The sequence below is a fragment of the Pollicipes pollicipes genome, unplaced genomic scaffold (assembly GCF_011947565.3).
Source record: "Pollicipes pollicipes isolate AB1234 unplaced genomic scaffold, Ppol_2.1 Scaffold_2555;HRSCAF=2994_pilon_pilon_pilon, whole genome shotgun sequence".
In the NCBI taxonomy this organism is placed as follows: domain Eukaryota; kingdom Metazoa; phylum Arthropoda; class Thecostraca; order Pollicipedomorpha; family Pollicipedidae; genus Pollicipes; species Pollicipes pollicipes.
The window spans coordinates 14,284,480-14,311,151 of NW_023596136.1; the positions used below are offsets into that span (position 1 = coordinate 14,284,480).

The 26,672-nt window shown below is 62.3% G+C and overlaps 1 protein-coding gene across 1 annotated transcript in view; it reads right to left on the reverse strand.

Annotated features, from left to right (window-relative positions):
- HERC2 (E3 ubiquitin-protein ligase HERC2) overlaps positions 1-26,672 on the reverse strand; it is a 72,546-nt gene that overhangs the window by 20,206 nt on the left and 25,668 nt on the right. The window contains exons 32-64 of the mRNA XM_037221309.1: positions 25,548-26,229; positions 25,130-25,263; positions 24,720-24,859; positions 24,144-24,368; positions 23,257-23,369; positions 22,662-22,834; positions 22,041-22,227; positions 19,574-19,737; positions 19,033-19,218; positions 18,414-18,564; positions 17,879-18,066; positions 17,319-17,457; positions 15,860-15,976; positions 15,341-15,442; positions 14,972-15,165; positions 14,469-14,561; positions 14,336-14,420; positions 13,040-13,233; positions 12,325-12,516; positions 11,669-11,858; positions 10,296-10,436; positions 9,105-9,209; positions 8,482-8,681; positions 7,290-7,487; positions 6,727-6,876; positions 6,211-6,438; positions 4,367-4,528; positions 3,645-3,875; positions 3,159-3,282; positions 2,442-2,560; positions 1,718-1,873; positions 1,007-1,105; positions 309-446 (exon numbers count right to left, since the gene is read on the reverse strand). Coding sequence (XP_037077204.1) covers positions 309-446; positions 1,007-1,105; positions 1,718-1,873; positions 2,442-2,560; positions 3,159-3,282; positions 3,645-3,875; positions 4,367-4,528; positions 6,211-6,438; positions 6,727-6,876; positions 7,290-7,487; positions 8,482-8,681; positions 9,105-9,209; positions 10,296-10,436; positions 11,669-11,858; positions 12,325-12,516; positions 13,040-13,233; positions 14,336-14,420; positions 14,469-14,561; positions 14,972-15,165; positions 15,341-15,442; positions 15,860-15,976; positions 17,319-17,457; positions 17,879-18,066; positions 18,414-18,564; positions 19,033-19,218; positions 19,574-19,737; positions 22,041-22,227; positions 22,662-22,834; positions 23,257-23,369; positions 24,144-24,368; positions 24,720-24,859; positions 25,130-25,263; positions 25,548-26,229 — 5,700 coding nt within the window. The remainder of the gene's footprint in view (positions 1-308; positions 447-1,006; positions 1,106-1,717; positions 1,874-2,441; positions 2,561-3,158; positions 3,283-3,644; positions 3,876-4,366; positions 4,529-6,210; positions 6,439-6,726; positions 6,877-7,289; positions 7,488-8,481; positions 8,682-9,104; positions 9,210-10,295; positions 10,437-11,668; positions 11,859-12,324; positions 12,517-13,039; positions 13,234-14,335; positions 14,421-14,468; positions 14,562-14,971; positions 15,166-15,340; positions 15,443-15,859; positions 15,977-17,318; positions 17,458-17,878; positions 18,067-18,413; positions 18,565-19,032; positions 19,219-19,573; positions 19,738-22,040; positions 22,228-22,661; positions 22,835-23,256; positions 23,370-24,143; positions 24,369-24,719; positions 24,860-25,129; positions 25,264-25,547; positions 26,230-26,672) is intronic.

Sequence of the window (26,672 nt, forward strand, 5' to 3'; positions counted from 1 at the left end):
GAGAGAGAGAGATATATATATATATATATATATATATATATATATATATATATATATCAAACAACGCGCAAAATGACTGGAAAAAGTTATTAACGGAACCTACGCCCCAACAGAGGTGAAGCAGGAAGCGGCTCTCGTAAATAATGCACGCGCGTTATTTCAGAACTTACAAGACATGAAAGCATCTCTAAATCGCGGACATCTTTGGCATCTTAAAATCGAGAGAATTTCCGCTAGCTGTCCCCACACCAATGCTCCCCTCCCGCCCCTGCTCCCCGCCGCGGTCCCGCGGCAGCGGAGGCGCACGCGGTCGGCTCACCGAACATGTCGGTGCCGAGCGGGTCTCGGCCGGTGGGGAAGAGCACGGGCTCGTGCTGGGCGGGCGCGCCCGGCTCCGGTGTCGTCCAGGCTACGCTGTGACTTGAGCCACACGACACCCGCGACACCTGCAACCGCCGGCGGGGCGGCGTCAGGGGGGGGGGGGGGCACGGCGGAGACAGCCACCAGAGAGGAATACGGGCGGCAAGGGGTCAGGGGGCACAGCGGAGACAGCCACCAGAGAGGAACACGGGCGGCAAGGGGTCAGGGGGCACAGCGGAGACAGCCGCCGCAGGGGAACACGGGTGGCAGGGGGTCAGGGGGGCACGGCGGGGACAGCCACCAGAGGGGAACACGGGCGGCAGGGGGGGGGGGGGCACCGATAGGAGGGGGTGTCAGAGATGCATTGGAGGCGATCAAGAGGGAGCAGTGGCGTCATCACGGCGGCGAGGCGCCGGCGGAAGAGAAGTCAGCGTCCCGCCCGAGGTCACCGTCAACAGCATGCGGTGTCAACGATGCGGAGAGACGCAAGCGGGCGGCGGGGCGGGCGGAGAAGCGAAGGGGACGCGGGGTGTGACGATGCCAACAGAGGGGGAGCGGGGGCGGCGTAACAGCACGGCTGGGCGGCACCACCGCCACCGCAGACGCCCGGGAGCGCGTGGCGCGCCGGTGGTAGCTCCCGACTCACCTTGACCCCCTCCAGGCCGTGCACCAGCGTCGGCTTCCGGTTGACCTGGGTGGTGCCGTTACCCTGCTGGCCGTGGTCGTTGTCACCCCAGGCGTACACCTGCCGAGGACAGGTCACGGACAGGTCACAGACAGGTCACGGTGGGGTGACGCGCAGGTCGAGGGATGGCTGGCAAACAAAAAATGGCATTTTGAGCAATGGTCAAATTACAATTACAATTTGGCACTACTTGTTACATCTAAACATTTGGAGCACTGCAGAACCGGGTTAGCATCTGAGTGTCACCATACACAGCTGTACAAACGCGGCCAACTTCCCGGCCTTGCACTGGCAGGAACAGCGCTGAACAGCCCCTGCGCCTCTGCGCCTGGAAAGAATCCACAAATCCGATACGACAGAAAAGCGAACACAATCTTAGCCGGCCAAGTCGGCCAATCTGCGAAGACATTCATAAAAAATCGCGCCCGAACTGCACCTGCCCCGTCAATCTGCTCGGCGTCCCGTCCGGGCCAGGCCCCGACCCCGGCAGCCGCCCCAGCGCCGTCCACTCACCTGGCCCCAGCCAGGCCCCGACCCCGGCAGCCGCCCCAGCGTCGTCCACTCACCTGGCCCCAGCCAGGCCCCGACCCCGGCAGCCGCCCCAGCGTCGTCCACTCACCTGGCCCCAGCCAGGCCCCGACCCCGGCAGCCGCCCCAGCGTCGTCCGCTCACCTGGCCCGTGTCGGTGACGGCCAGGCAGTGGAGAGCACCCACGCCCACGTGCACCACCTTGTGCGGACGCAGCGCCTCCACTTGACTGGGCCGGCGCACGTGCTGGTCGGTGCCGTGGCCCAGTCGGTAGTAGTCGCCCTTGCCCCACGTCCACACCTGGCGGGGAGAGGGAGCGAGCGGTGGCGGTCGGTCGGCGGCGGACCCCAAGAGCGAGGAGGCTGGATCGGGGCGGACGCCGCCGAGGCCAGGGCAGACCGTCGGGGAAGAAGCTGGCGTCAATCTACACTGGCCTGCGGGCCAGGCGCGACAAAGCATGCATATTCGCAGTTGCATAATAATCACGACAAGCATTAGATATCTATCGCTCCGTATGACGCCATGAATCAAACCTCCCGCCCCTGATCACATCCCGTGCAGAATGTTGGCATGCCTCCAGTGCCGCTTCGTCTCAAGGTCTTCCTTCTTCTCTTCGCACACCGCATAACCCCACGCGGTATGCACAGCATCGCAGGCGCGTCCCATCTGAAGCGAAGTCTGCCGGCACCGGCAACTGGTGCGGGGGGGGGGGGGGCACTGGCCTGTCCGGTCCTGGTGTGGGCCAGGCTGAACTGGGCGCCACACTCCGCCTGACACACCTCATACCCTACTGACCTGTCCGGTGCTGGTGCGAGCCAGGCTGAACTGGGCGCCACACTCCGCCTGGCACACCTCACACTCTACTGACCTGTCCGGTCCTGGTGCGGGCTAGGCTGAACTGGGCGCCGCACTCCACCTGGCACACCTCCAGCCCGTTCAGACGCTCCACGTTGTGAGGGACGGCGCAGCCCTCGCTGCCGCCGCGGCCTGCCGACGTACACAGCATTACATGGAGGACGCCTGGAAAATGCTGGGAATCAGCAGCTTGGGGGAAGGAAAACGCTCGGGATATGTCGAAGGGCTTGACTTTTAACGTTCTGGGAGCAGCGAAGACAAAAATGGCCTGCTGACACATGGTCCAGTACGGACAAACAACTCGATGGACACGTGCAAATGCAGACCCGCCGCCGGCACGTGTCGGTGCTGCACAACACTGCAGCACCATCCTATCTTCGGCGACACCATCACTCAACTCCATCACCGATCCCCTAGTGCACACCCCTAGTTCACACCAATTCCCAAGTGTACACCCGTAGTTCACACCGATCCCCCAGTACACACCGCTTATTTCACACGAAGTCCCTAGTCCACACAACCTAGCTCACACTTACCCCCTAATACACACACCAAGTTCACACCGATCCCCTAGTACATTTCACCTAGTTCACACCTAGCCCACAGAACACACCACCTAGTTCACACCGATCCTCTCGTACACACCACACCAGTGTGCCGTCACACACCGGCGACCCGGCACGCAGCCCTCGCCGAGCCGCCGCTGCCGGCCCGCCGAGCAGCCGCTCACCCAGCTTGCCGAAGTCGCCGTCTCCCCAGGAGAAGACCAGCCCCTTGTCGGTCAGCGCCAGGGTCTGGGCGTCGCGCGAGCCGCACGCCACCTGCACCACTCGGTGGTCGGCCAGCGCCTCCACCTGCCACGCGCCAGAGGTCAAACGAGCGCTGCGCTCTCCGCTACTGCATCATCAGTGGCTTCGACATGCACGGCAAATCTACACTGGTTACACATAACGTAATAAAGTGGTGTCAGAAATGGTTTACGTAAGCACATACCGATCTCATAAATAGTAAAACACTAATACCTTGGTGGGCACGTTTATAACGACGCACGCAAGTCAAAACATTATATACATGCAGTACCAATCCCCCACACCCAACCGCTACAGCATGAGCACAACCTTCACTGTGAAGCCAACGCCTGCTCCCCTCGCCAGTGAAGCCAACGGCCAGCCAGCAGTGCGGACTGGTGCCGCCTCCGTCCCCCGCGGCCACTGACCAGCTTGGGCGTGAGGTGGGTGACATTGTCGCCGTGTCCGAGCCGGCCGTACTCGCCGAGGCCCCAGGTGTACAGCTGGCCGCAGCTGGTGATGGCGGCCGAGTGCGAGCTGCCGGCGCTGACGTCACGGATCCGGCGCGAGCGTAGCGCCTCCACCTGGCGCGGCTTGAAGCACGACTGGCGGCTGCCGTGGCCCAGCTTGCCGTCGTCGCCCTCGCCCCACGAGAACACCTGGCGCCGGGGGCGGACGGTCAGGCGGCGCGGAGCGGGCCGGCGGGCGGGCCCTCCCGGCCGCGCCCGGACGGCCGGCCGGCCCGGCTGGTGCAGCCCGCCCCAGAACGGTCAGCCGGTGCGGGAAAGACAGGGACGTAAACATGCGTCAAGTCTACGGCGTACGTCAGGCCGGCCCCACAAGCCCCCCAGGACAGCGTGCCATGGCGTCCAGCGGCCCGTGCCGCACATGACGCCGTGGTAGCGGACCCACGCCGCGTCAGAGCAGGGCACCTGCAGCAGCAGGCCTACCAATCAGCCGGACGGAACAGCTGACACCGTCTACGCGTCGACCTCATCACCGGCTGCGGCAGGTCGTCACCAAGCCACCAGCCGAGCCGCCGGTCGGGTATCACACACCGCACCCCGCGCGCCACCAGAGGGTCGTCCTCCCGCGTCGCCTCGGCCGGCCGGCGTTGGCGTCGGCGTCGGCGACGGCGCGGCCCGGTTACCTTGCCGTCGGCGGTGAGCGCCAGTGCGTGCCGGCCGCCCGAGTTGACAGCCACCTTCTTAACCACGTACTGGCCGAGCGCTGTCAGCTGGCGCGGACTGCCCGTGATGATGCAGTGACCGAGGCCCAGCCGACCATTCTTGCCCTCACCGCACGCGTACACCTGGCCAGGCGGCCGGCGGAGGCACGTGTCAGCGGGCGAGGCGAGGCGAGCGGCGAGGCGGCGAGGCGGCGAGGCGGCGAGGCGGCGAGGCGGGCGAGGCGGCGAGGCGGCGCGGCGGCGCGGCGGCGCGGCGGCGAGGCGCACGCCGCATCCGGTCATGAAATATTCTGTTTCGACCGCGATCAACGACGGTGTGTGCGTAATCGTGGTAGAGAAAGAGCGTGGCACACAGCATCACAAAGCTTTAACAATACGATTGCAATATACAGGAGCACCCAGCAGTTGAGGAATCGAACACAGCTCGTGCGGAGCGCAACCTACCTGGTTAGGTTCCATGACCTACCATGTCCCCCCCCCACACACACATACCATCCCGATGAGGATGCCCCCCCCCCACACACACACACATACACATCCCGATGAGAATGCCCCCCCCACACACACACATACACATCCCGATGAGAACGCCCCCCCCCCCCCCACACATATACACATCCCGATGAGAATGCCCCCCCCCCCCACACACACACATACACATCCCGATGAGAATGCCCCCCCACACACACACACATACACATCCCGATGTGAATGCCCCCCCCCCCACACACACATACACATCCCGATGAGAATGCCCCCCCACACACACACATACACATCCCGATGTGAATGCCCCCCCCCCCCACACACACATACACAACCCGATGAGAATGCCCCCCCCACACACACACACATACACATCCCGATAAGAATGCCCCCCACACACACACACACACATACACATCCCGATGAGAATGCCCCCCCCCCACACACACACACATACACATCCCGATGAGAATGCCCCACACACACACACATACACATCCCGATGTGAATGCCCCCCCCACACACACACATACACATCCCGATGAGAATGCCCCCCCCCCCACACACACATACACATCCCGATGTGAATGCCCCCCCCCCCCCACACCACACACACATCCCGATGAGAATGCCCCCCTCCACACACACACATACACATCCCGATGAGAATGCCCCCCCACACACACATACACATCCCGATGAGAATGCCCCCCCCCCACACATATACACATCCCCATGAGAATGCCCCCCCCCCCACACATATACACATCCCGATGAGAATGCCCCCCCCCACACACATACACATCCCGATGTGAATGCCCCCCCCCCACACACACACATACACATCCCGATGAGAATGCCCCCCCCCCCCACACACACACACACATACACATCCCGATGAGAATGCCCCCCCCCCCCCACACACATATACACATCCCGATGAGAATGCCCCCCCCCCCCCCACACACACACATACACATCCCGATGAGAATGCCCCCCCCACACACACACATACACATCCCGATGAGAATGCCCCCCCTCCCCCCCCACACACACATACACATCCCGATGAGAATGACTGCATTCTCACCCGACACTAACTATACAAACGGCAACCACCCCAACTGAACTCGTGTACAGCTAGCTGGTTGAAGCTGTCATTTAGGCCTGACATGCGACTCTAGGTACGCAAACCTTGCACGCATTGATAGCAAGGACAGCGACGAATGACGAAACGGTTCGGCAAAGCAGAGAACAAACCCTTTCGCTGGCTGGCTGTCTTGCCAGATGGCAGCACACCAGTATCGCACGGAGCTCACCCTGCCGTCCTGCGACACGATGAAGGTGCACTTGCTGCCGCCCACGATCTGCGCCGGCTGCAGCTTGCTCAGCGGCTCGGACGGCACGGGCAGCTTGATCTTGCTGCCCTTGAGGCCGCCCAGCTGGTCCTTGTCGTTGAGGCCCCAGACGAAGACGCGGCTCTGGAGGCCGGGCCCGGGCACGCCGCGCGCCGCCGGCCGGCCGCCCAGGTAGCCGCTCTCTACCTCCTGGCGTCACAGACGGCCGGTGGTGAAGCGGCACCAACAGCGACACCGCCGGCTGGCCCATCACTCGTATCAAAGGCGTCAGTGGCAGCGCCGCCGGCAACGGCACCATAGCCACTACAACAGCTGCACGATATTTTATAATCGAATTGCGACACATCGACATCGACAGAGCACCTCGCCGTCCACGAGGTTAGCGCATTGGGCAAGTTTTCACCTCCTGTCAGACTACAACGGCCTGCCACAACTGCCCGCAGCCCTACGAGACGATGGGCCCCAGTCGGAGCTGACCTCCTCGCCGTCGCTGGCCAGGAAGCAGACGGTGGCGGCGCCCGTCTCGTCGTCGGTCCGCTGTCGGCCGTGCACGCGCAGGGCGTGCACGCGACAGTCGATGCCGCCCTCGCGACACTCGCGCACTGTGATCTCGATGTACTGGTGGTACTGTCGACAGCGGACATGCGGCGGTCATGACACGCCGGCACCGGCCGGGAGTGGCAGCACCAGCGCAGCACCGTTCCGAGGAATCATACTGATCCTGATGCATGGTATGATATGATAATGATGCTGACATCGGAGGGCTGCGGTGCGTCTTGCGGAAAATGGAGACTTGTCGAACGAGCCCTCCAGGACCGTGTGACCCCTGACCAAAACATCAGATCCTACACTGCATCAAAACTAATCAAATCTAGATCAAGTTAGGATCCCTCACCATATCCAAACTGAACTTCTAACGCTTCTAGGTCCTGCTTCTAGGTCCTGACCAGAACGACCTGCGCGTCGCGGACCAGGCCTGAAACCCAGTTCTGGGACGCCGCAAGTCTGCGGCTGCCCCGGTCCACGCCGAGCGTCCGTACCTCGGCCAGGTCGTAAAGCAGCGTGACCCAGGTCTCGTGCGGCGCCACGGTGACGGCGGCCAGCTGGCGCAGCGCCGTCAGCTGGGCGCCGGCCGACACCACCAGCAGGTGCGGCATGTAGGAGCCGTCCTCGGGCGAGACCAGCAGCTGCAGACTGTGCACGGTCACGCCCGGCTGCATCTCCAGACGGATCCAGTGCTGCGGCGCCCCGGCGGCCGCGTCAGGGGGCGCCACGCACCGACGCGACACGACAGCTGAACCCCGCCCCTGCACAGCCGGCCCAGCGCCGAGGGAAATCATCCGGTGGCCAATGCAGCCAGATCTGTGGTGTGCTCTACATTACATAAGTACCCCAAAAGTAGATGGTTCCTTGCAGAATTCGGCACTGTTTTATTAGCCAGTTAACAGGTGTCAGGGAGGCCGAATTTGGTGACTTAAATGATGCGTATACATAACACGGCTGTCGTGGGTGTGCCGTCACTCGCTGAGGGTGCTGAAGCTGTAATTATGGGGTGCTGAAACTGTATGTGGCGCTGAAGCAGTATGCGGTGCTGAAGCGGTATTTGGCGCTGAAGCAGCATGTAGTGCTGAAGCTATTTGTGCCAAACCTGGAGAAAGTGTCAGAGATACGTGGCGTGCCAGCAGTTTGTGCCGTAGCTGGTCATGGATGCTGCAGGAACCTGTAACGTATCTTCCGTGGGTGCCGCAGCCCCTTGTGACGTACCTTGCCGTGGGTGCCGCAGCCCCTTCTGACGTACCTTGCCCCGCAGCCCCTTGTGACGTACCTTGCCGTGGGTGCCGCAGCCCCTTCTGACGTACCTTGCCGTGGGTGCCGCAGCCCCTTCTGACGTACCTTGCCCCGCAGCCCCTTGTGACGTACCTTGCCGTGGGTGCCGCAGCCCCTTGTGACGTACCTTGCCGTGGGTGCCGCAGCCCCTTCTGACGTACCTTGCCCCGCAGCCCCTTGTGACGTACCTTGCCGTGGGTGCCGCAGCCCCTTCTGACGTACCTTGCCCCGCAGCCCCTCGTGACGTACCTTGCCGTGGGTGCCGCGGCCCCTTGTGACGTACCTTGCCGTGGGTGCCGCAGCCCCTTCTGACGTACCTTGCCCCGCAGCCCCTTGTGACGTACCTTGCCGTGGGTGCCGCAGCCCCTTCTGACGTACCTTGCCCCGCAGCCCCTCGTGACGTACCTTGCCGTGGGTGCCGCAGCTCTGCCAGAAGCCGCTGACGTCCTCAGCCAGTCTGTTGGCGATGCTCTCGCGGCTGGACACGGAGAGGCCGCGTACGCAGCGCCGGAACTCGGTGATGAGGCCCTCGGCGCCGGGCGAGGTCGAGTCGCCGGGCGCCAGGCGGCCGCGGCCCGGTCGGCCGGCCGCCGTCGGCGCGCTACCTGCCGAGCGCGAGGCGCGCGCGTTAGACGACCCCGTCTGGAGCCGAGCGCGGCCGGACCGGCGGCGGCCGCGGCCCGGTCGGCCGGCCGCCGTCGGCGCGCCACCTGCCGAGCGCGAGGCGCGCGCGCTAGACGACCCCGTCTGGAGCCGAGCGCGGCCGGACCGGCGGCGGCCGCGGGCCGCGCCGCTCCTTGGGGACGTCACAGACTGACGGAGCTCGGCCGCCTGCGCGCTGAGCGACACGAACTGTGACCTGCTGCAGACGCCAGATCGCAGCTTGGGGCGAACTTCAAGCAAGTCGACAGCCCGGACCAAAGTGGTCTATCATCCGCGGGTCGGACAATGCCAACCAGCTGCCGCACGAGGCCCCGTATGCCAGTTGTCAGCCCTGCCACGGGCCGGCTGGCGGCTCTGACACTAACCCGGCTCTACCAGACGGTTAAACCCGTGCCGGTGGCCACGCGTGGTCCTGAAGCAGCTTTCGCAGAGGTCCCAGCGGTCGCAGACCTTGCAGATGTAACGCGGTCCTGGAACGGAGGCCGAACGCACCATCAATGGGCATGTCGCCAGCATCACTGGCGTACTGGAAAGCAGGGGTGGCACGGATGGGGCCGGGGGTCCGTTGGGTCTGGGTAACCGCGGTTAACAGGGAAACGGTCATTCGTTTATATTAATCGAGAACCACGTACCTGCATACAGAGTGTGGTGATGAAGTAACCAGATACCTGTTGTTTTCTGGCATTTTTAGAGTTTTACGCTGATTCATGGCCGTGAGTGGAGGGCACAAACAGATCGCCGTGACATCTCTGCCATTTGACAGATATCAACAGCTGAAGACAACAATCTTCTCACACGAATGTCACAACACCCGCCAGCCTTGAGCCGCAACCACCACAACCCACCACCGTGCAGCAGCTGCACATAACCTTGAGCCCCACAGAGGCCGCCGGCACGCTGGCACATCGGTACACAGATGGCGCCACTCTACTGATCCTCTCTCTCTCTCTGGACTGATAGCAGGCGCCTAGCAACATTATTCTTAGGGCGAGTCATTATTTTCCAACGCCGTGTGAGTTTCCAATAAATTCCAGCGAAATCACCTCGTATCTATTTCAACCGATCGGCACGGGGGGGGGGGAGGGGGTTTGTCCCTTTCCTTGGGTACATCCCTGGTTGGTAGGGCCGTCTGGCAGTGGCATTTCCACCCAACACCGGAGAGGAAGGACGAACTCTCTCCATTGCAGGGCAATGGCCAGTGCGGCGAGCGTGCTACATCGGTGCTTTCCCTCACCCACCGCCCGGTCTCGTCCACACGGCAGCCTCCAGCGCCACCCCCGCACCAAACCTCACCGCATGTCGACCTCCTGCGCTGCCAGGTCCAGCGCCACCCCTGCACCAAACCTCGCCGCAGGTCAGCCTCCTGCGCCGCCAGGTCCAGCGCCACCCCCGCACCAAACCTCACCGCATGTCGACCTCCTGCGCCGCCAGGTCCAGCGACCAAACCGACCTGAGCTGGAACGACCTCCCCTGCGCTGTGTGCAACAGAGCCTGCGCCGCGAGCCGCACCGCACCCCCGCCCAGACCCGGCCCGCCGGCGTGCCCGCGCCACTCACCGACGATGGGGGCGGCGGCGCAGACGGCGCAGCTGACGCCCGGGTGGCTGGTGGGCACGGGCTCGATCTCGGTCAGCAGGCCCGTCCAGTTGCCCTGCTGCGGGAAGTCGATGGTCACGTCCCGGCCGTTGCTGCTGATGCCTGCCGGCGCCGCACACAGACGCGACCGTCGGAGGAGAGCCAGTGGTGGTGGCGGTGACCATATCACCGCTGCTGCTACACAGACGCGACCGTCGGAGGAGAGCCAGTGGTGGCGGCGGTGGCCATATCACCGCTGCTGCTACACAGACGCGACCGTCGGAGGAGACTCAGTGGTGGTGGCGGTGACCATATCACCGCTGCAGCTACACAGACGCGACCGTCGGAGGAGAGCCAGTGGTGGTGGCGGTGGCCATATCACCGCTGCTGCTACACAGACGCGACCGTCGGAGGAGAGCCAGTGGTGGCGGCGGTGGCCATATCACCGCTGCTGCTACACGGACGCGACCGTCGGAGGAGAGCCAGAGGTGGTGGCGGTGACCATATCACCGCTGCTGCTACACAGACGCGACCGTCGGAGGAGAGCCAGTGGTGGTGGCGGTGGCCATATCACCGCTGCTGCTACACAGACGCGACCGTCGGAAGAGAGCCAGTGGTGGCGGCGGTGGCCATATCACCGCTGTTGCTACACAGACGCGACCGCCGGAGGAGAGCCAGTGGTGGTGGCGGTGGCCATATCACCGCTGCTGCTACACAGACGCGACCGTCGGAGGAGAGCCAGTGGTGGTGGCGGTGACCATATCACCGCTGCTGCTACACAGACGCGACCGTCGGAGGAGAGCCAGTGGTGGTGGCGGTGACCATATCACCGCTGCTGCTACAAATGATATATATGCATATGCATTATGTACAGAGAGAGAGAGATATATATATATATATATATATATATATATATATATATATATATGTATATATATATATATATATATATATATATATATATTGAAAACAGTCAGTCGCAAATGTGGTAATTGCTGTTCGGATGGCTGGGGTGGGGTCTACAACTTACCAGCGACACACACCTACACACCGAACAGCAACAATACAGTAATACAGTAAGAACAGTAATAAAGAGGCAGAAGACTCCGGTCGGCCCCGGTAGCCGCAGCCAGATGGAAGCCCTCAGAAATCACCAGCTCCAGCCAGAAAGGTATGCTCCACTCGCACACCGCATACAGTAGTTCACGATGTTAATAATGTGCTTTAATCCGAAGCCTAACAGATCCAACACTTCCCACGACGGTGGCTTGCTGACGCCCCTGCCAGCTAACACAGCAGCCCGCAGTCCGGCCGCGTAACCCGCTCGCACGCCGCTGCCACCCCTTCTCGCTGACCTGTGACGATGCCGATGCTGCGGTGGGTGACCGAGCCCCACTTGTACTTGGGCGTGTGGACGGCCGGTCGCACGCGCACACGATCACCGACGCGCACGTGCGTGGTGGCCGCCGCCACGGCCGCCACGCCCAACAGTTCCACGTGGATGTAGCGCACCCAGTAGGTGCCCACCTTGCGCTGCCAGTTGACCTGGGGTCGGACCGGGCCGTCAGGAAGGAATGCCGGCCAACGGGCGCCGTGTTCCGTCTCCCACTACCATACACACACACACACACACACGAGGCGACCGCTGGGGGAAACCGGCGGCAACGATCCACACAAAGCGGTTCACGACTGCCACCACGCCGTAATGGGGTAGCGCGGTGAAGCGGACTCTACACTGCACCGCATCGCGACGTAAGCGGATGCCGCTAGCTCTACCCAGTCAGCAGAGGCACTGATGCCACCTTCTCCTCTCGGCCGCGTACACGGCAGCGGACGTGGTAGCAGCCAAACATCCAAAGCACCCCACGCTGTTCTGAAACTACATTGCCCGAACAAAACGCGGGCGGCTGTTAACCCTCCACGCCGGACACCACAGCGGGCGCCCACAGCCAGCGCCGAGCCGAGTCTGGAGGACGAGCAGGGCGGCGGGCGAGCAGGGCGGGCGGCGCACCTGGACGTTGAGGTCGTGCAGGCCGTCGCGGTCCAGCTTGACCACGGTGCCGACGTCGCCCTCGTGCACCTCCTCGTAGGAGCGGCAGCAGCGCACCGTCAGCCCCACGGCGATGTGCGTGCGCACGTACAGGGCGTAGTCGTCGTTCGAGGCGAACTGGTGGCGCCGGCGGAACGCCTCGGCCGGGCCCGGCTGGCGGCGGAGAGGGCACCGTCGGGTCCGGCCAGAGATTCGGGGTCCGGCCGGAGACCGTCCGGCGAGACAACTGTATCGTCTAGGGAGCCGTGCCATGCCGACGTCCGGCCCACCGAGCGGAGACACGTCATGATACGGACTATCAGTTCACTGCGCGTGCACCACATTTGCGTGTATTTCGGTGGTCACATATGGGTGCATACAAATTTGTTGTCATGAAATGCCCAACACTATGCCTTCTATCTCCGAACGCCTACCACAACTTTAACAGGAGTTAAAACACTTATAACATCGATAATCATGCAAGATAATCATCAATAATAATAATCAATAATAATCTGCGATTATCACCGGTAATTACTTAAGCTAGCACCACAACTATCATACACAGGATGTGCACGTGAAGCGTGGACTGATATGGATCCCACCCGCCTGCCTAAAGCGTGGATAGTTATCATTTGTAAAAGCGTGGGTGTTACTGCTCCCCACCACTAATACCTCCAGAGCACCAGATCATCACCTGCACGGGCGCCTGGTAGCCGGTGGCGCCGGCGGCCGCCGAGTCGGAGGTGCTCGTGTCCTCGTCGTCGTCCTCCTCCTCCTCGCGCTCGTCGTCGGAGGAGAGGGAGCTTTCCTCGGAGTCGGAGCTGGAGCCGCTGGTGGGCAGGTGCTCCAGGATCCAGGCCACCACCGACTCCGCGCTCGGGGCGCCGTCTGACGGCCAGACGCGGAGCGCGGTCAGGCCAGAGCCAGGCTCACGCGCCCCCCGAACAATGGCGTCGGCACGGCGACATCGGTAACGCCTTCAACACAAAACAGGGCGTCTCTACGCTCGTCATCAAAGGATAAGTCAATTGCATGAGTTTTTTCCAGCACTCTTCTCTAAATGCTATCCCACCCTGACTTGTTATAATACATGATCATCCTTTCCAACTCCACACCACAGTATTGGCCAGTATCCAACAGGTGTAGTATCGAGTACGCGGTCACACCACAGTGTTGGCCAGTATCCAACAGCTGTAGTATCGAGTACGCGGTCACACCACAGTGTTGGCCAGTATCCAACAGCTGTAGTATCGAGTACGCGGTCACACCACAGTGTTGGCCAGTATCCAACAGCTGTAGTATCGAGTACGCGGTCACACCACAGTGTTGGCCAGTATCCAACAGCTGTAGTATCGAGTACGCGGTCACACCACAGCTGTTGGCCAGTATCCAACAGCTGTAGCATCGAGTACGCGGTCTGCATTCAAAGCCCGGCAGCATAACCGCCTTCGCGAAGCCCGACACCCCAACCCCAGTCCTCAGTAGAGGCGACCACGTCAGGTCGCCCCAGCCTCTGCCCCAGCCCCGGACGCGCCCCCGCCTCTGCCCCAGCTCCGGACGCGCCCCAGCCTCTGTCCCAGCTCCGGACGCGCCCCCGCCTCTGCCCCAGCTCCGGACGCGCCCCAGCCTCAGCTCCAGTTCCCAACGCGCCCCCGCCTCTGTCCCAGCTCCGGACGCGCCCCGCCTCTGTCCCTGCTCCGGACGCACCCCCGCCTCTGTCCCAGCTCCGGACGCGCCCCAGCCTCTGCCCCAGCTCCGGACGCGCCCCCGCCTCTGCCCCAGCTCCGGACGCGCCCCCGCCAGCTCCGGACGCACCCCCCGCCTCTGCCCCAGCTTCGGACGCGCCCCAGCCTCTACCCCAGCTCCGGACGCGCCCCCGCCTCTGCCCCAGCTCCGGACGCGCCCCAGCCTCTGCCCCAGCTCCGGACGCGCCCCCGCCTCTGCCCCAGCTCCGGACGCGCCCCCGCCTCTGCGCCGGCCGCCGACGCACCCATGCACTGCTGGGCGCGCTCCACCGTGCGGCGCACGAAGCCCATCTCAATCAGCTGGCGCACCACCTCGCTGGGCGGCGGTGAAGAGGCGCGGCGCTTGCGGCGCGGCGGCGACGAGCGCGCCGCGCCGGCCGCACCCAGCGACGGCGTGTCGGCCGCGCCCAGCTCCGGGCGCGCGTGGTGCAGGTCGTACGCCAGCTGCTGCGATAGCGCCAGAGCTGCCACCTGGGAACAGAGAGGGGAAGTGGTCAGGGCGCTAGACACTGGTGGATGGGAGCGGAAGTGGTAGCGTGCTGACAACTGGCCGTTGGGAGGGAGTTTGGTCAGGGTGCCATGGCTGTCTGTCTGAAGGGCTTGCAATGCTGCCACATTCATCGAGTCAGAAACCAGACGGCAATGCACGGGTTGCACGGGCAAGCAGGCGTTGACAGCAAGAATTGCTGGAAAAGGTACAAAACAATGTTTTGGGGATTAGGCGAGACTCTGGTTGAAAACGTCCAGCAACTATCTAATGGCATTGTTTGTTAAGTCATGCCAGTTTCCCAACCGGTATACCAATGGCACTGCACATCGGGACCGTACGATCGCTGACTTCAGAGTCCCCGACTATCCACCAGCGCTACAGCCTGCCGCACCTCGATCTCGAGCGGGCTGTACCCGGTTTTGACCGGACTGGGCTGAGTGGCGACGGCCGTGAGCCGCTGCAGCAGCTGCCGGCTCTGCAGGACGCGGCGCAGCAGCTGCTGCCGCCCCGTCAGCTGGCGGCAGGCGGCCAGCGCCGCCACCTGCTGCTGTTGCTGGCGCACGCCGGCGCGGCTGACGGCCGCTGCTGGTCCGGGGTCAGGGGTCAGGGTCAGTACGGCGGCACGGGTCAGCCACGGAGGGACACCAGAAGCGGTTCAACGTACCGTGACATGTCTGGCAAAACCCTCCTCAGCACACATTACAAGATCCAGACGGCACGCCAGCGCGCCGGCCGCACTGACAAGCTGGTCCCGACCTACCCTGCATCGGCGACTTGATCTGCTCCGCCCGTGGGGCCTCCATGGCGAACAGCAGCAGGTTGGCCCACATCTGGATAAAGTCATCCGACGTCGGGAACCTCTCTGAGGGAGACGGGACACGGCCGTGGTGGCGACAGGCTCACGATGTCAGTGGGTTGGAACGCCAGTGCTGTGAGCACGGGCATGTCTTCCCAATAATTTAGCCAAGCGTGGCACCCAACGTGGCCATGCGCACGAAGTTCAGTAACGACAAAAATAGCTAGATCAGAAGTACACGCTCACACTGTCCGACGCCTTATCGACAGGCCGCAACACTAAAACAAGGAGCTGCTTCCAAAAACGCAGGCGACGATACCATTTATCCGTCTCCATTTGCAAACGCATTTTCCCAGTTTTCAATAATCGTTACAAGGGCATGCGACACGGAATCTGCGAGAAGCACAGCCGCCATCGAGCCACCAGTGCCCTTGCCGCCGATCGGCGCGGAGGCGGCGGGCCCGCCGGCGGGGGTCGACTGACCGACGGTGGGCGGCACGGACGGAAGGCCGACGACGGCCGCCACCGGCAGCCGCTTCAGCTCGCCCGAGCACAGCAGGCGCACGAACAGCTTCTGCACGCCCAGCCGCACCACCAGGCCTGCGGCACACGCGGGCGCGCGGCGGCCGCCGTCAGGACGGCGCCTGAGCGAGCGCCCGCCCGGCGCCGGCGCACCGGCGCGCGGCGGCCGCCGTCAGGACGGCGCCGGAGCGAGCGCCTGCCCAGAGCCGGCGCACCGGCGCAGGCGGCCGCCGTCAGGACGGCGCCGGAGTGAGCGCCTGCCCAGCGCCGGCGCACCGGCGCAGGCGGCCCCACATCGGCAGGGAGGTGCGACACACAAGCGACACGCGCTGTCAGAGGGGCGCCATGATGGTGGTGAGTCAGCTGAACTCGACGCGTGACGTCACGTAGCCTGAGGCGATACCGCTGCAGCTGGTCTGGTGAGCGAGGCTGATCACTGAGCTGAGGTGGTCAGCGTGACGCCAATCACCCACTCAAATGACTCCTGACCGCTACCATTAACAACAATGAGGACAATGGCATTCGATAAGGACACCGGCCCCATCCACGGCACCTGCTGTCGCTGTGGCCGCGCCAATCAGCGCCAGTCATTTGTCTGGCGTCATACAATGACACGATGGTCATAGTTCTCCGATGACGTCACGAGATGCGTCACAGTCCTGCAGTTTCCGCGGCCGCTGGAGGACCACCGTAGTGATCGCAGACGGCGCTAAGACGAAATTCAGCGCGTTTAAGACAATGCCAAGTCCGCATGCTTGAAGCAGTATGTGCAGCGTCGATGGCGTAAACAAAGCGAACTAACTTGGGGTATGCTACTCTCGCTAGCGGCCGCGATTGTAATTATTTGTCTCACTCCACAGGCGGGTAAAGCCACGCCGAAACCCGTGATGGCGCGCACACCACGCATGTATACGCATTCACGAACGCATAGGGGTTCATGGCAGAAATCCTCTCATGACGCTCGACCTCCAGGGCGATGTTTTCCACTCACAGCAGCGAACGCAGTGACCGCAGGCAGCGCGAGCAGGACCACTACTCGTAACAACCACAGAGATGGCCATCGCCATCTGGCTCAAGACAACTCGAGATGGCCATCGCCATCTGGCTCAAGACAACTCGAGATGGCCATCGCCATCTGGCTCAAGACAACTCGAGATGGCCATCGCCATCTGGCTCAAGACAACTCGAGATGGCCATCGCCATCTGGCTAGAGACAACTCGAGATGGCCATCGCCATCTGGCTAGAGACAACTCGAGATGGCCATCGCCATCTGGCTCAAGACAACTCGAGATGGCCATCGCCATCTGGCTAGAGACAACTCGAGATGGCCATCGCTATCTGCAAAATACCGGACATATAGCGCGTCCTTGTTGGTCCGTTCAGCTCCGACTCTGACCCGTGCTGCCAGCCGACACTCACCACGGTTGTCGGCTCCGACACGGACCAGGCCGCCCAGCCGCGGCCGCGGGTCGACGCCGCCGACGACGGAGACGGCCGCCAGCAGCGCCGCCTGGCGGTAGTCTCCAGAGGCGTCGTCCGGAGGCGACTCGGCTGGCGCCTGTGCAGCACGGGGCCCGGTCACGCGGGCGGTGGCATCGCACCGGGGGCGGCGGCGGCGGCGGGCTGCCGCCACCACGCGGTCACGGCCCGACACCGGTACCACCAGTGGCCACGCGCCGGCGCAACGACCACGCTTCACACGGGAGAAGGCTGTGCAGTGGTATGTACGGTCGGGTGTGGCCATGGACGTTGTTAAGTGTCGGCTTGGTGTGGCGGAAGGCGTTAGCGGCGCATTGGGACAAAACATGGGATCAGTTATCAAGCATTGCCTCATTCGACCATAACTCAGTCAAGGAGCACAGCTGGTCGACCAGATGACCTGGTCACGGCTCCAACACGTCCGGCTGCTTCCGTAGCAAGTTAGACCTCGTTATAGAGTACAGACACGGGCAGTGAGGCACGCAGCAGCGCGGCCTCACCTCATTATCAGCGGCCGGCTGGGCGGGCAGCGCCGCCACGCAGTCGGCCAGGTACTGGCTGGTGACGGCCGTCCAGTGGGGCAGCGCGTGAAGCCGACGCACCAGCGCCACCACCTCCTCGGCCAGCGTCGAGGTCAGCGACGCGGTCAGGGAATGGCGTCCGCCGGCGCGCACCAGGCCGTCCCCGCCTGCAGCACCGTCGCCGTCACGCTCACACGGAGACGGGCCGCAGCAGCCTCTGTACATGGGCCTAACGGCCACAGACGGATCCGCGGCCCGACAGAACGTCCGCACGCAATATGCCCAAGGGCTGACACACACTTTGGTGATGCCTGGCTGTTTGACCTCCAAATGGCATCGCGCAGAGGCCCCAGCGACCACACGACGCCGGGTCTGACCGGCACGAGCCGCCGAAGCCAATCAGCCAGCGACTGACACCACACGTGCGTGACGACCAGAGAGCCGCTCCAGCTTCGCTGCAGTCGTGTCCCAATCAAGAGAGGCGGCGCGCCCAGAGCGGCCGCACCCCACGCACCCTGCGCCAGCTTGGCCTCGTTGGCACCAGTCAGCATGGCCTCCCCCATGCGCGTCAGCAGGCGGTGCAGCAGGGCGCGCATCTGGTCCGGCTCGCGGCAGGCGGCCAGGCATGAGGACAGCAGCAGCACGCTCTGCAGCTGGGCCTCCACCTGCGCAAGGGCACGCCGCGCCGACGGTCGGGGCGGGCCGGGCGACGACACAGGGAGGGCAGGCCGGGTGTCAGACCCGCTCAGAACCACCCACAACACGCCACTGCAGTCAGTCTAATGCTGATGACCAGAAGGGATGCTGAAGACGATCTCGTTTTGATTACGACGGCTGATGTTAAAGTGAATCCCGTTTTGATTACGACGACTGATGTTAAAGTGGATCCCGTTTTGATTACGACGACCGATGTTAAAGTGGATTCCGTTTTGATTACGACGGCTGATGTTAAAGTGGATCCCGTTTTGATTACGACGACTGATGTTACAGTGGATCCCGTTTTGATTACGAGCCCCCGCAATTGGCACCGCACCGTGACGACAAATTAATGCGCCCGCACCATCATGTGCACGAATACCGGGTGCAGCCTGTCGACACCAGCAGCCCTCCATCCCTGCGTGACGCCCCCTCACCGGCACGTGCGGCTCGAGCCTGTCGAGCAGCAGGGTGAGCCAGGCGGGCCGGCAGAGGGCGCGCTGTACGGCCGGCGAGCAGCCCGCCACGGCCCGCACCAGCGGCAGCGTGGCCCAGCTGCGGTGCTGCGTGTGCAGCGACGCTTCCGGCTCCTGCAGAGGCGAGGCCGGCTCCGTGCGGCCGTGCTGCCGGCAGCGGCGGGGGCGCGGGTCAGGCACAGCGGTCAGACGCCGGTCTGGCCTGGCCGGGGGGGTCGACGGCCAGCCGCGAGGACAGCGCCATAATGCGGTCCGCAGAAGGAAGGAGAACAGGAGAACTCTTGACTGGTATCAGAGGTATGTAGATCATTACGCGGAGATAATGATGGCAGGGCGCTATCATATAATGATCAAATAGTAGAGCCCTACAACCAATGACAAAAAGGCCCCAGGCGGAGTATGCATTGACAATGACATCGCTGATTAGGCTGGCCTCACCCGGACGCACGCGGGAGCCAGGCCTCACCCTGAGGACACCCCTGACCGGGGACGTCGCCCTCACCCTGACAATGTCCCTGATGAGCGCCGTGAGCCGATGCACGCTGGCGGGCGCCGTCGCCTCGCCGTGTAGGCCGGCCGCCAGCGTGTGGGCCTGCAGCAACCGCAGGCAGCTCTGGCGGAACAGGCTGGTCGGCTGTCGGCTCTCGGATGGCGCCTCTGTGGCCGCTGCGGACACGGCGCGGCCGCGTCACCACCACCACACGCTGACACGGCACTCGGCGCACGCCACTGCCGACACTGCGTCAGTGGTGTGACACAAGGACGCCAGATCAGCTCACTGGACACGGGATAGTGCCCATGGACGCCGAGAAGGCGCCACACGTGTCAGATACAGGACACTGAACAGCTGGCACAGGACACGGAACAGATGACACAGGACACGGAACAGATGGCACAGGACACTAAACAGCTGGCACAAGACACTGAACAGCTGGCACAGCACACGGAGCAGATGGCACAGCACACGAAACAGATGGCACAGGATACGGAAGATGGCCCAGAACAAGGAACAGATGACACAGGACACAGAACTGACCGTACAGAACACGTACCCGATGACACAGGACAGCCACGTCGTGGCCGTGATTGAGCGCATGTAAAACATTGCGCTAGCGGTGCTTTAACCACCCTCACGGACGAAACGGAACACGAAACAGACGGCACAGGACACCAAAGGTTCCCTATTAACCGGTCACCAAAAATGAATTAAAATGACTAAAATGGATACTTCTGCCAGATCGGAAGAATGACAACCAAAATGAACATTTCACCATCGATTGGATCATTGCCACCCATATACATGTTTTCACCGCCGTTTTTTTTCCGTAATCCCTACCCAAGCCAACAAATACGAGAAGGAGATGTTTAGCGTCATTTCCACCGGACTGGCTGGGGTTTCACCAGATAGCTGAAACAAACCACCCAGATATAAAAGGAAATCGATAATTTGTATCAGAATTTAGGATATTGAGCCCAACGGCAAAAGCAACGGCAATATTTTAAACCAAACTGGCATCAACTTGCCAATATCTTGGGACGCAGACGCCATTACTCACAGTGGAGTCGCGTCCTGAGAGCGAGTCGCTGACTAGCATTGAGTTTCGTACATACCTTTACATCGGGGGCGAAGCCAGGTGGTGGGGAGGGGAGGCACAGGGGACATATCCTCCCGGTAAGCCGTGAGTGGCTCTCGGGACCCTGGGCACAGACTATCAACGGCCTGATTGGAAGGTCCGAAGGGTTGGCCGGGAGCAGCTCCGTGGCGAAGGCCCGGTCCCTCAAGGTCGGCCACATGGACTCGTCGCGCCTGTCGGGGGTCCCCGGGACTACAAAAGCGTCTATGTAGGTCCGAAATCACCAATGTTAAGTACTTGGCTCTGAGTCAGTTTGAAGCCTGGGGTCCCATTTACGAAGCAGGGACAAGGCCAGTGTCTGCAGTTGTTACTGAAGTCCTCCTGCATTGGCCGGAACCCCTTAAACAATGTGGCTTCCTGTACTAATGCACAGAGAGCCTTACAGGCGAGCCTGTGTCGGCAAGGGACTCCGAGCCGACCGCAGGCACATCTTGCTGAAGAGGAGCGGGACGGGGCTCTGAATACCATAGAGCCACTTGTGTTGGTCCATGTCCCTTTGCCTAACATGGAATGGAAATCAGAGACATCTCGATGAAAAAGTCGACAATGAGACACTAGAATGGTCTGGCCACTCCTGGACTCTAGCACCAAATATGGGCTCTTCAGGGCACCTGAATTTCATTTGTTTTGGTGATTGTTCATGTCCTTCCACCCGTATCGGAGGTTTAAGCCCTGATGCCTGGTTGGTTTACTGTAGCAGATTTTGACTGGCATCAATAGTAATGACTCAGCCTTTTCGTGATAAACTGGCCGTTTCGACATGCAACTTCAGTTGGTGATCAGGATGCATATTTTGGTGATGGAATTGGCCATTCTGGTTGTCCGATTAATTTTATCTCCACACGGAACGGATAGCGCAGGACAAAGAACCTATGACACAGGATATGGAACAGATGGCACAGGACACAAAACCTATCGCACAGGACACAGAACATACGGCATAGGACGCGGTACAGACGGCAAAGGACACGGAAGAGATGGAACAGGACAGCGAAGTCGTGGCCGTAACTGAGCGTGGGTCAAACATCGCGTTAGGGGTTAGGATACAGACACCGGGCCTCCCAGCTCATGCGGCGGAGACCACAAACCAGCGTACGGTGCGTGAATGGCATTAGAGAAATGCTCTGAGAGCGAGGCTGTCTGACGCTGGCGTGGGTGGGCATACAGAACGACAACTCTGGACGTGGACAGAACGACAACTCTGGACGTGGACAGAACGACAACTCTGGACATGGACAGAACGACAACTCTGGACGTGGACAGAGCGACAACTCTCATGACGGGAGCGGTCTGGCCGAGCGACTCAGGCCGTCCACAGTCTCGGCCGAGACTCACTGAGGTCGTCGTCGTCGTCCTCGTCGTCGGAGGAGAGCGGCTGCGGCACGTCGGCCAGCTTGAGGTCGTAGCGGCCCTCCTTGCCCATGCGGTAGGAGTTGGCCGAGCCGTTGTCCCACTGGACGCGGATCCAGCCGTCCTCGCCCAGCTCTCCGATGACGACGCCCTCGCCGGACGGCGGCCCGTCCTGCGCCGAGCCAGCGCGCCACATCGGTCACGGCGGCCCAGAGGAGCGGCCGGGCACGCGGCGGTGACGGACGAGAGACGCGGGCTCCCCGACACGGCGCCGTCTCACAGCGCACCGAGGATCCGGCACGGCCGCCAGATGGCGCGGCAGACGCTGACTGCCATGACACCCGGTATTGCCAAAGGCAATTCACCCCACCGGCGTGGACGATGCAACGAAGACGAGCAGAAAACTACCGAAATGGAGTTCACCAATGTTAGCAATGGTGTTTCACGTGATGGGTGTGATCCATCGACGGTCTGGCCGTCGGTCGAAAGAAGAAGCGGTCCACAAACTCAGTACATCCATTTAAGTCGCAAACGTGCGTCTAAAGAACTCGGATCTACGAGCCGACCCTCACCCCTCCCCCCTTCCCCATGGCGCCAGCCGCTGACCTGGTCACCCCACTTCCAGTCCTCGCCGCGCACGACGCGCGTGCCTATCTTCATGAGCGCGGCCATCTCGGGCCCGGTGAGCTGGTACTGCGGCGAGCGCTGCCGCTCGACCGTCTCCTCCAGAATGGCCGGCACCGAGAGCGGCTCCTCCGGCCCACCGGACGGGTCCGGACCTGGCGCCAGCGGGGCGGCGTCAGCGAAGGCGTGGGGGGGGGGGGGGGGCACTGGGCTGCAGCTGGCCAACAGGCAATGTAGGCAGCCCATGCAGTCAAGATGCATACATACACACCAGCTTTGAATTAGCTAACATTAAATAAAAGATAAATATTTCCCACTCAAGGGAGTAGGGCAGCTTAATGACAGCGAGGATCGTGCTGTAAGAGCAAAAGTAACGAAAGTCATACACAATATTAAAGCAGACTATATGTACTTCAACCACATGGCATTGCTCCTGATGACACCACATCAACATTTTGCCAAGAAAATGCATCCCACTCGAGGCTGAGTTTCCATCCAGCCCTCAGTGTATGTCCAGCCGATGACAGCGGTCCGGGGGCGGGCCGGCCGTGGCGCGCGCCGCGGCGAGGGGCCGTACCGAGCAGCCGGAGCAGGGTCTGCGCCGTGGCCAGCAGGCCGGAGCTGACCAGCATCGAGCCCACGTCCGGGCCATGCTCCCCGCTCAGGACAGCCAGCAGCGGCAGCAGGAACCTGCCGGCCGACAGCGCCGCTCACAGACGAGGAGCGGCAGACCGGCCGGGCGCCACACAGCGGCACAAGCAGGCGCCGGGCGCGGCACCGATACTCAGAGACCAGGAGCGGCAGACCGGCCGGGCGCCACACAGCGGCACAGGCAGGCGCCGAAACTCAGAGGCCAGGAGCGGCATACTGGCCGGGCGCCACACAGCGGCACAGGCAGGCGCCGGGCGCGGCATCAGCGCGCGACATCAGAGCGTTATCATTTGTTGGGGCATATTTTGAGTCCAACGTGTTAGGATGTGTATTTCACTAATCCAGACCACGGCCAACTGTAATCTTTTGATAGTTTCCGTCCAGATGCGTATGTCAAGAACGTGATATAGATGGAAGGGAGCAGAGGACTCCGTCACAAGACCCATAGACAGCAAAGTGCCCGAAGCTACGGGATCCAGTAAATACCCACAATAATATGCGTATAAAATGCATGATATGCGCTAAATGCACACAGCCTTCCATACCCTACCGAACACCTAAAAACTAGCATGCTTTAAACATATAAAAATCACATCGGCAGCTTAAAACAGGAGTCAGAATGTGCAGCTACTGCCAACTCCTTCGCATCCAACATGACTTCAACAGCTCAAACAATCTAGGACTGCCGACAGCTTTTCCAAATCCGAGATGTCTTAATAACTTAACATCTGATGAACACTGATACTGGCGGCCGCGGCCCACTGCCGCTGCTGGCAGCTGCCTCGGGCCGTGCCGCGTCTCGCGGCCGCTCACCTGGCCGACGGCAGCGTCGAGAGGCCGTTCTGGTCCATGTGGTTGAGGTTCTCCTTGAGCCGAGTGGACTTGCAGCTACGGCCGCGGAACTGCTGCTCGGCGTCGGCCGCCAGCTGGCGCAGCTGATGAGCGGCCAGCTGCTGCAGCCGGCCGTGCTGCACCAGCAGCTGTGCCCGCTCGTACGGCCGGCTACGACGCACGCCGTCCAGACACGACGGCAGCGGCCTGGCGGCGGCCAGACGGCCGGACGGTCAGACAGCCCGACAGCCAGACAGTCAGACGGCGGACACGGGGCCGCGCCGCGTCGCCGGAGTCTGGCCGGGCTCCAGGGGTGTCAGCGACACGGCTCGCGGCGCTTCATCAGGCCGTAGGACGCAGACGGGTTCGACACGGGCGCGGCGCCGACGGCTGTGTCGCGGCCGCGCGTGACAGCTGTGCCGACGCACTGTCGTGGGAGAACGCGAGGCACGGCAAGTCAGACTCCACTGTAACGGCGACTTGGTAACGACGGTGAGGCGACAGCACGACGGGACTCGAGACAGAGCGGATGAGGCGGGTGCCGGCGCGCCGACTCACGTGTGGCTGGCCTTGAGCGTGGGTCCCAGGCCGAGCCAGCCCATTAGCAGGTGGACGCGCGCTGACGCCACCAGGTGCGTCTTGGCCAGCAGGCCGTGCACCATGTCCAGACCGCGCAGGCGCAGGCCGGCCCGCTCCATCTGCCGGCGGGAGCACGAGCGTCGACCGAGAGCGGGCGTCTGGGGGCCGGGCCGGGTCGGGCCGGGTCCGATCCACCGCCGCCTCCCGAGGAGGGGACGGGGAGTCGCCATGGAAGGTCGATGGTTATGCTGTATACAAATACCGGCTGCTCGGGTCACACAAGCACGCACGCCACGTTTGGAGCAGCGCGTGGGAGGCTACCGCGTGACTGGTGGCACACCACCGGCGACAGCTGGCGGCGCCGCTCGGCTCCAGGCACACACTCCTACCTGGCATGTGAGAGCTTTCTGCACCACGCCGACGTCCACCGAGGTCTGGGTCACGAACGCGGCGATCTTGTTAGCAATCTCGAGCACATCGACAGGCGACGACTCTGGCAGCGCTGCGCCCGAGGCGATGTGCTCTGAAAGCAAACGTGCGGATTATGAAGCAGGTTCGAACGAAGCATCTGAGCAAGCCCATGCATTTAACACCAATGCATTCACAGACACGAATAAAAAAGAAAGAAGCGTTACAATACTGTAGATGCCAATCCTCACACCATCAATGTCAGTCGAACTTTTACATGAAAAGTGCACAAAATGAAAAGAAACAAAAAAGTTTGCAGCCTTCAACAAAACCTCACGCCAAATTTCAGCCCGGCGTAGCTCCCACAAACGACTGACCCCAAGCCTGTGGTTCTCTTACCGCGCTTGGGCCCGCACGCTGCGGGCGTCCAAGTCTCTGTCGTCTCCATCATCTCCAGCTTGAGCGCCAGCTTGCCGGGCACGACGCGGACGGCAGCGGCTGCCCCAGGCTCCGAGTCGCACGACAGTGCGTCCTTCACCACCTGCTCGGGGGCCTCGTCTCTTCGGTTGTCGTGACTCCCCACCCCGCCGCCGGAGCGCTTCCCGCCGGCCTCGGCCTTCTCAGAACGCTCCTCGTCCTCCTCAAGCTTCTCCGAACAGTCCTCGTCGTCCACCTTCTCGGACGGGTCGTCCTCTTCTAGCTTCTCCGAACGGTCTTCGTCCACCAGCTTCTCGGAGCGATCTTCGTCGAGCAGCTTCTCAGAGCGATCCTCGTCTACCAGCTTCTCTGACCGGTCCTCCGCCACCAGCTTCTCCGAGAGATCCTCATCGCCCACCTTCTCGGAGCGGTCTTCCTCGAACTTTTCGGAGCGCTCGTGGTCGGGCTCGCCGGTCTTCTCCGGCAGCGCCTCGGCGGCGAGCTTCTCCGAGCGCTCCTCCTCCTCCGCGCCCGAGTCGTCCTCCGGCGAGCCAGCCACGCCGCCGGCCGGCAGCGTCTGGGAGGGCGGGGGCGGCGCGCAGCCGGCCGCCGCCGCCTCCAGCAGCTGCTTCTCGGCCTCGCCGTCCTCCTCCGACGGCTCCTTCTGACCGGCGGCGGCCGCGAGCGCGTCCTGAGACTAGTCATACACGGGGGGGGGGGGGGGCGGTCAGACGGCACGTGGCGTGACCGGCCGACGGCGGCTCGTCGCATCCACCCTGGCACCGCGTGTGACAGACGACTGACTGTACGTGCACTTCACGACTGATGCTGCACTGTGCATGACGTTGACGACCATATTAGTATCAGATAAGAATGGGATGTCCGAGGGCGCTTACACACGGAAGTAAGAATGCTCAAAACCGGCCCCGGAAAATGCAAAAACGCCCTTATCACCGGGGACAGAGAAGAGCAATGCTGTTCTTCTAGGGTCATGTGATGCAGACCGCTTCATCACACATTCCTCTTATAATCCCAACTGGTCATCCGTGATCCACTCCACCACTATGCCCGTGTGAAAGCCACCACCATATCTCATCGCCTGGTTCA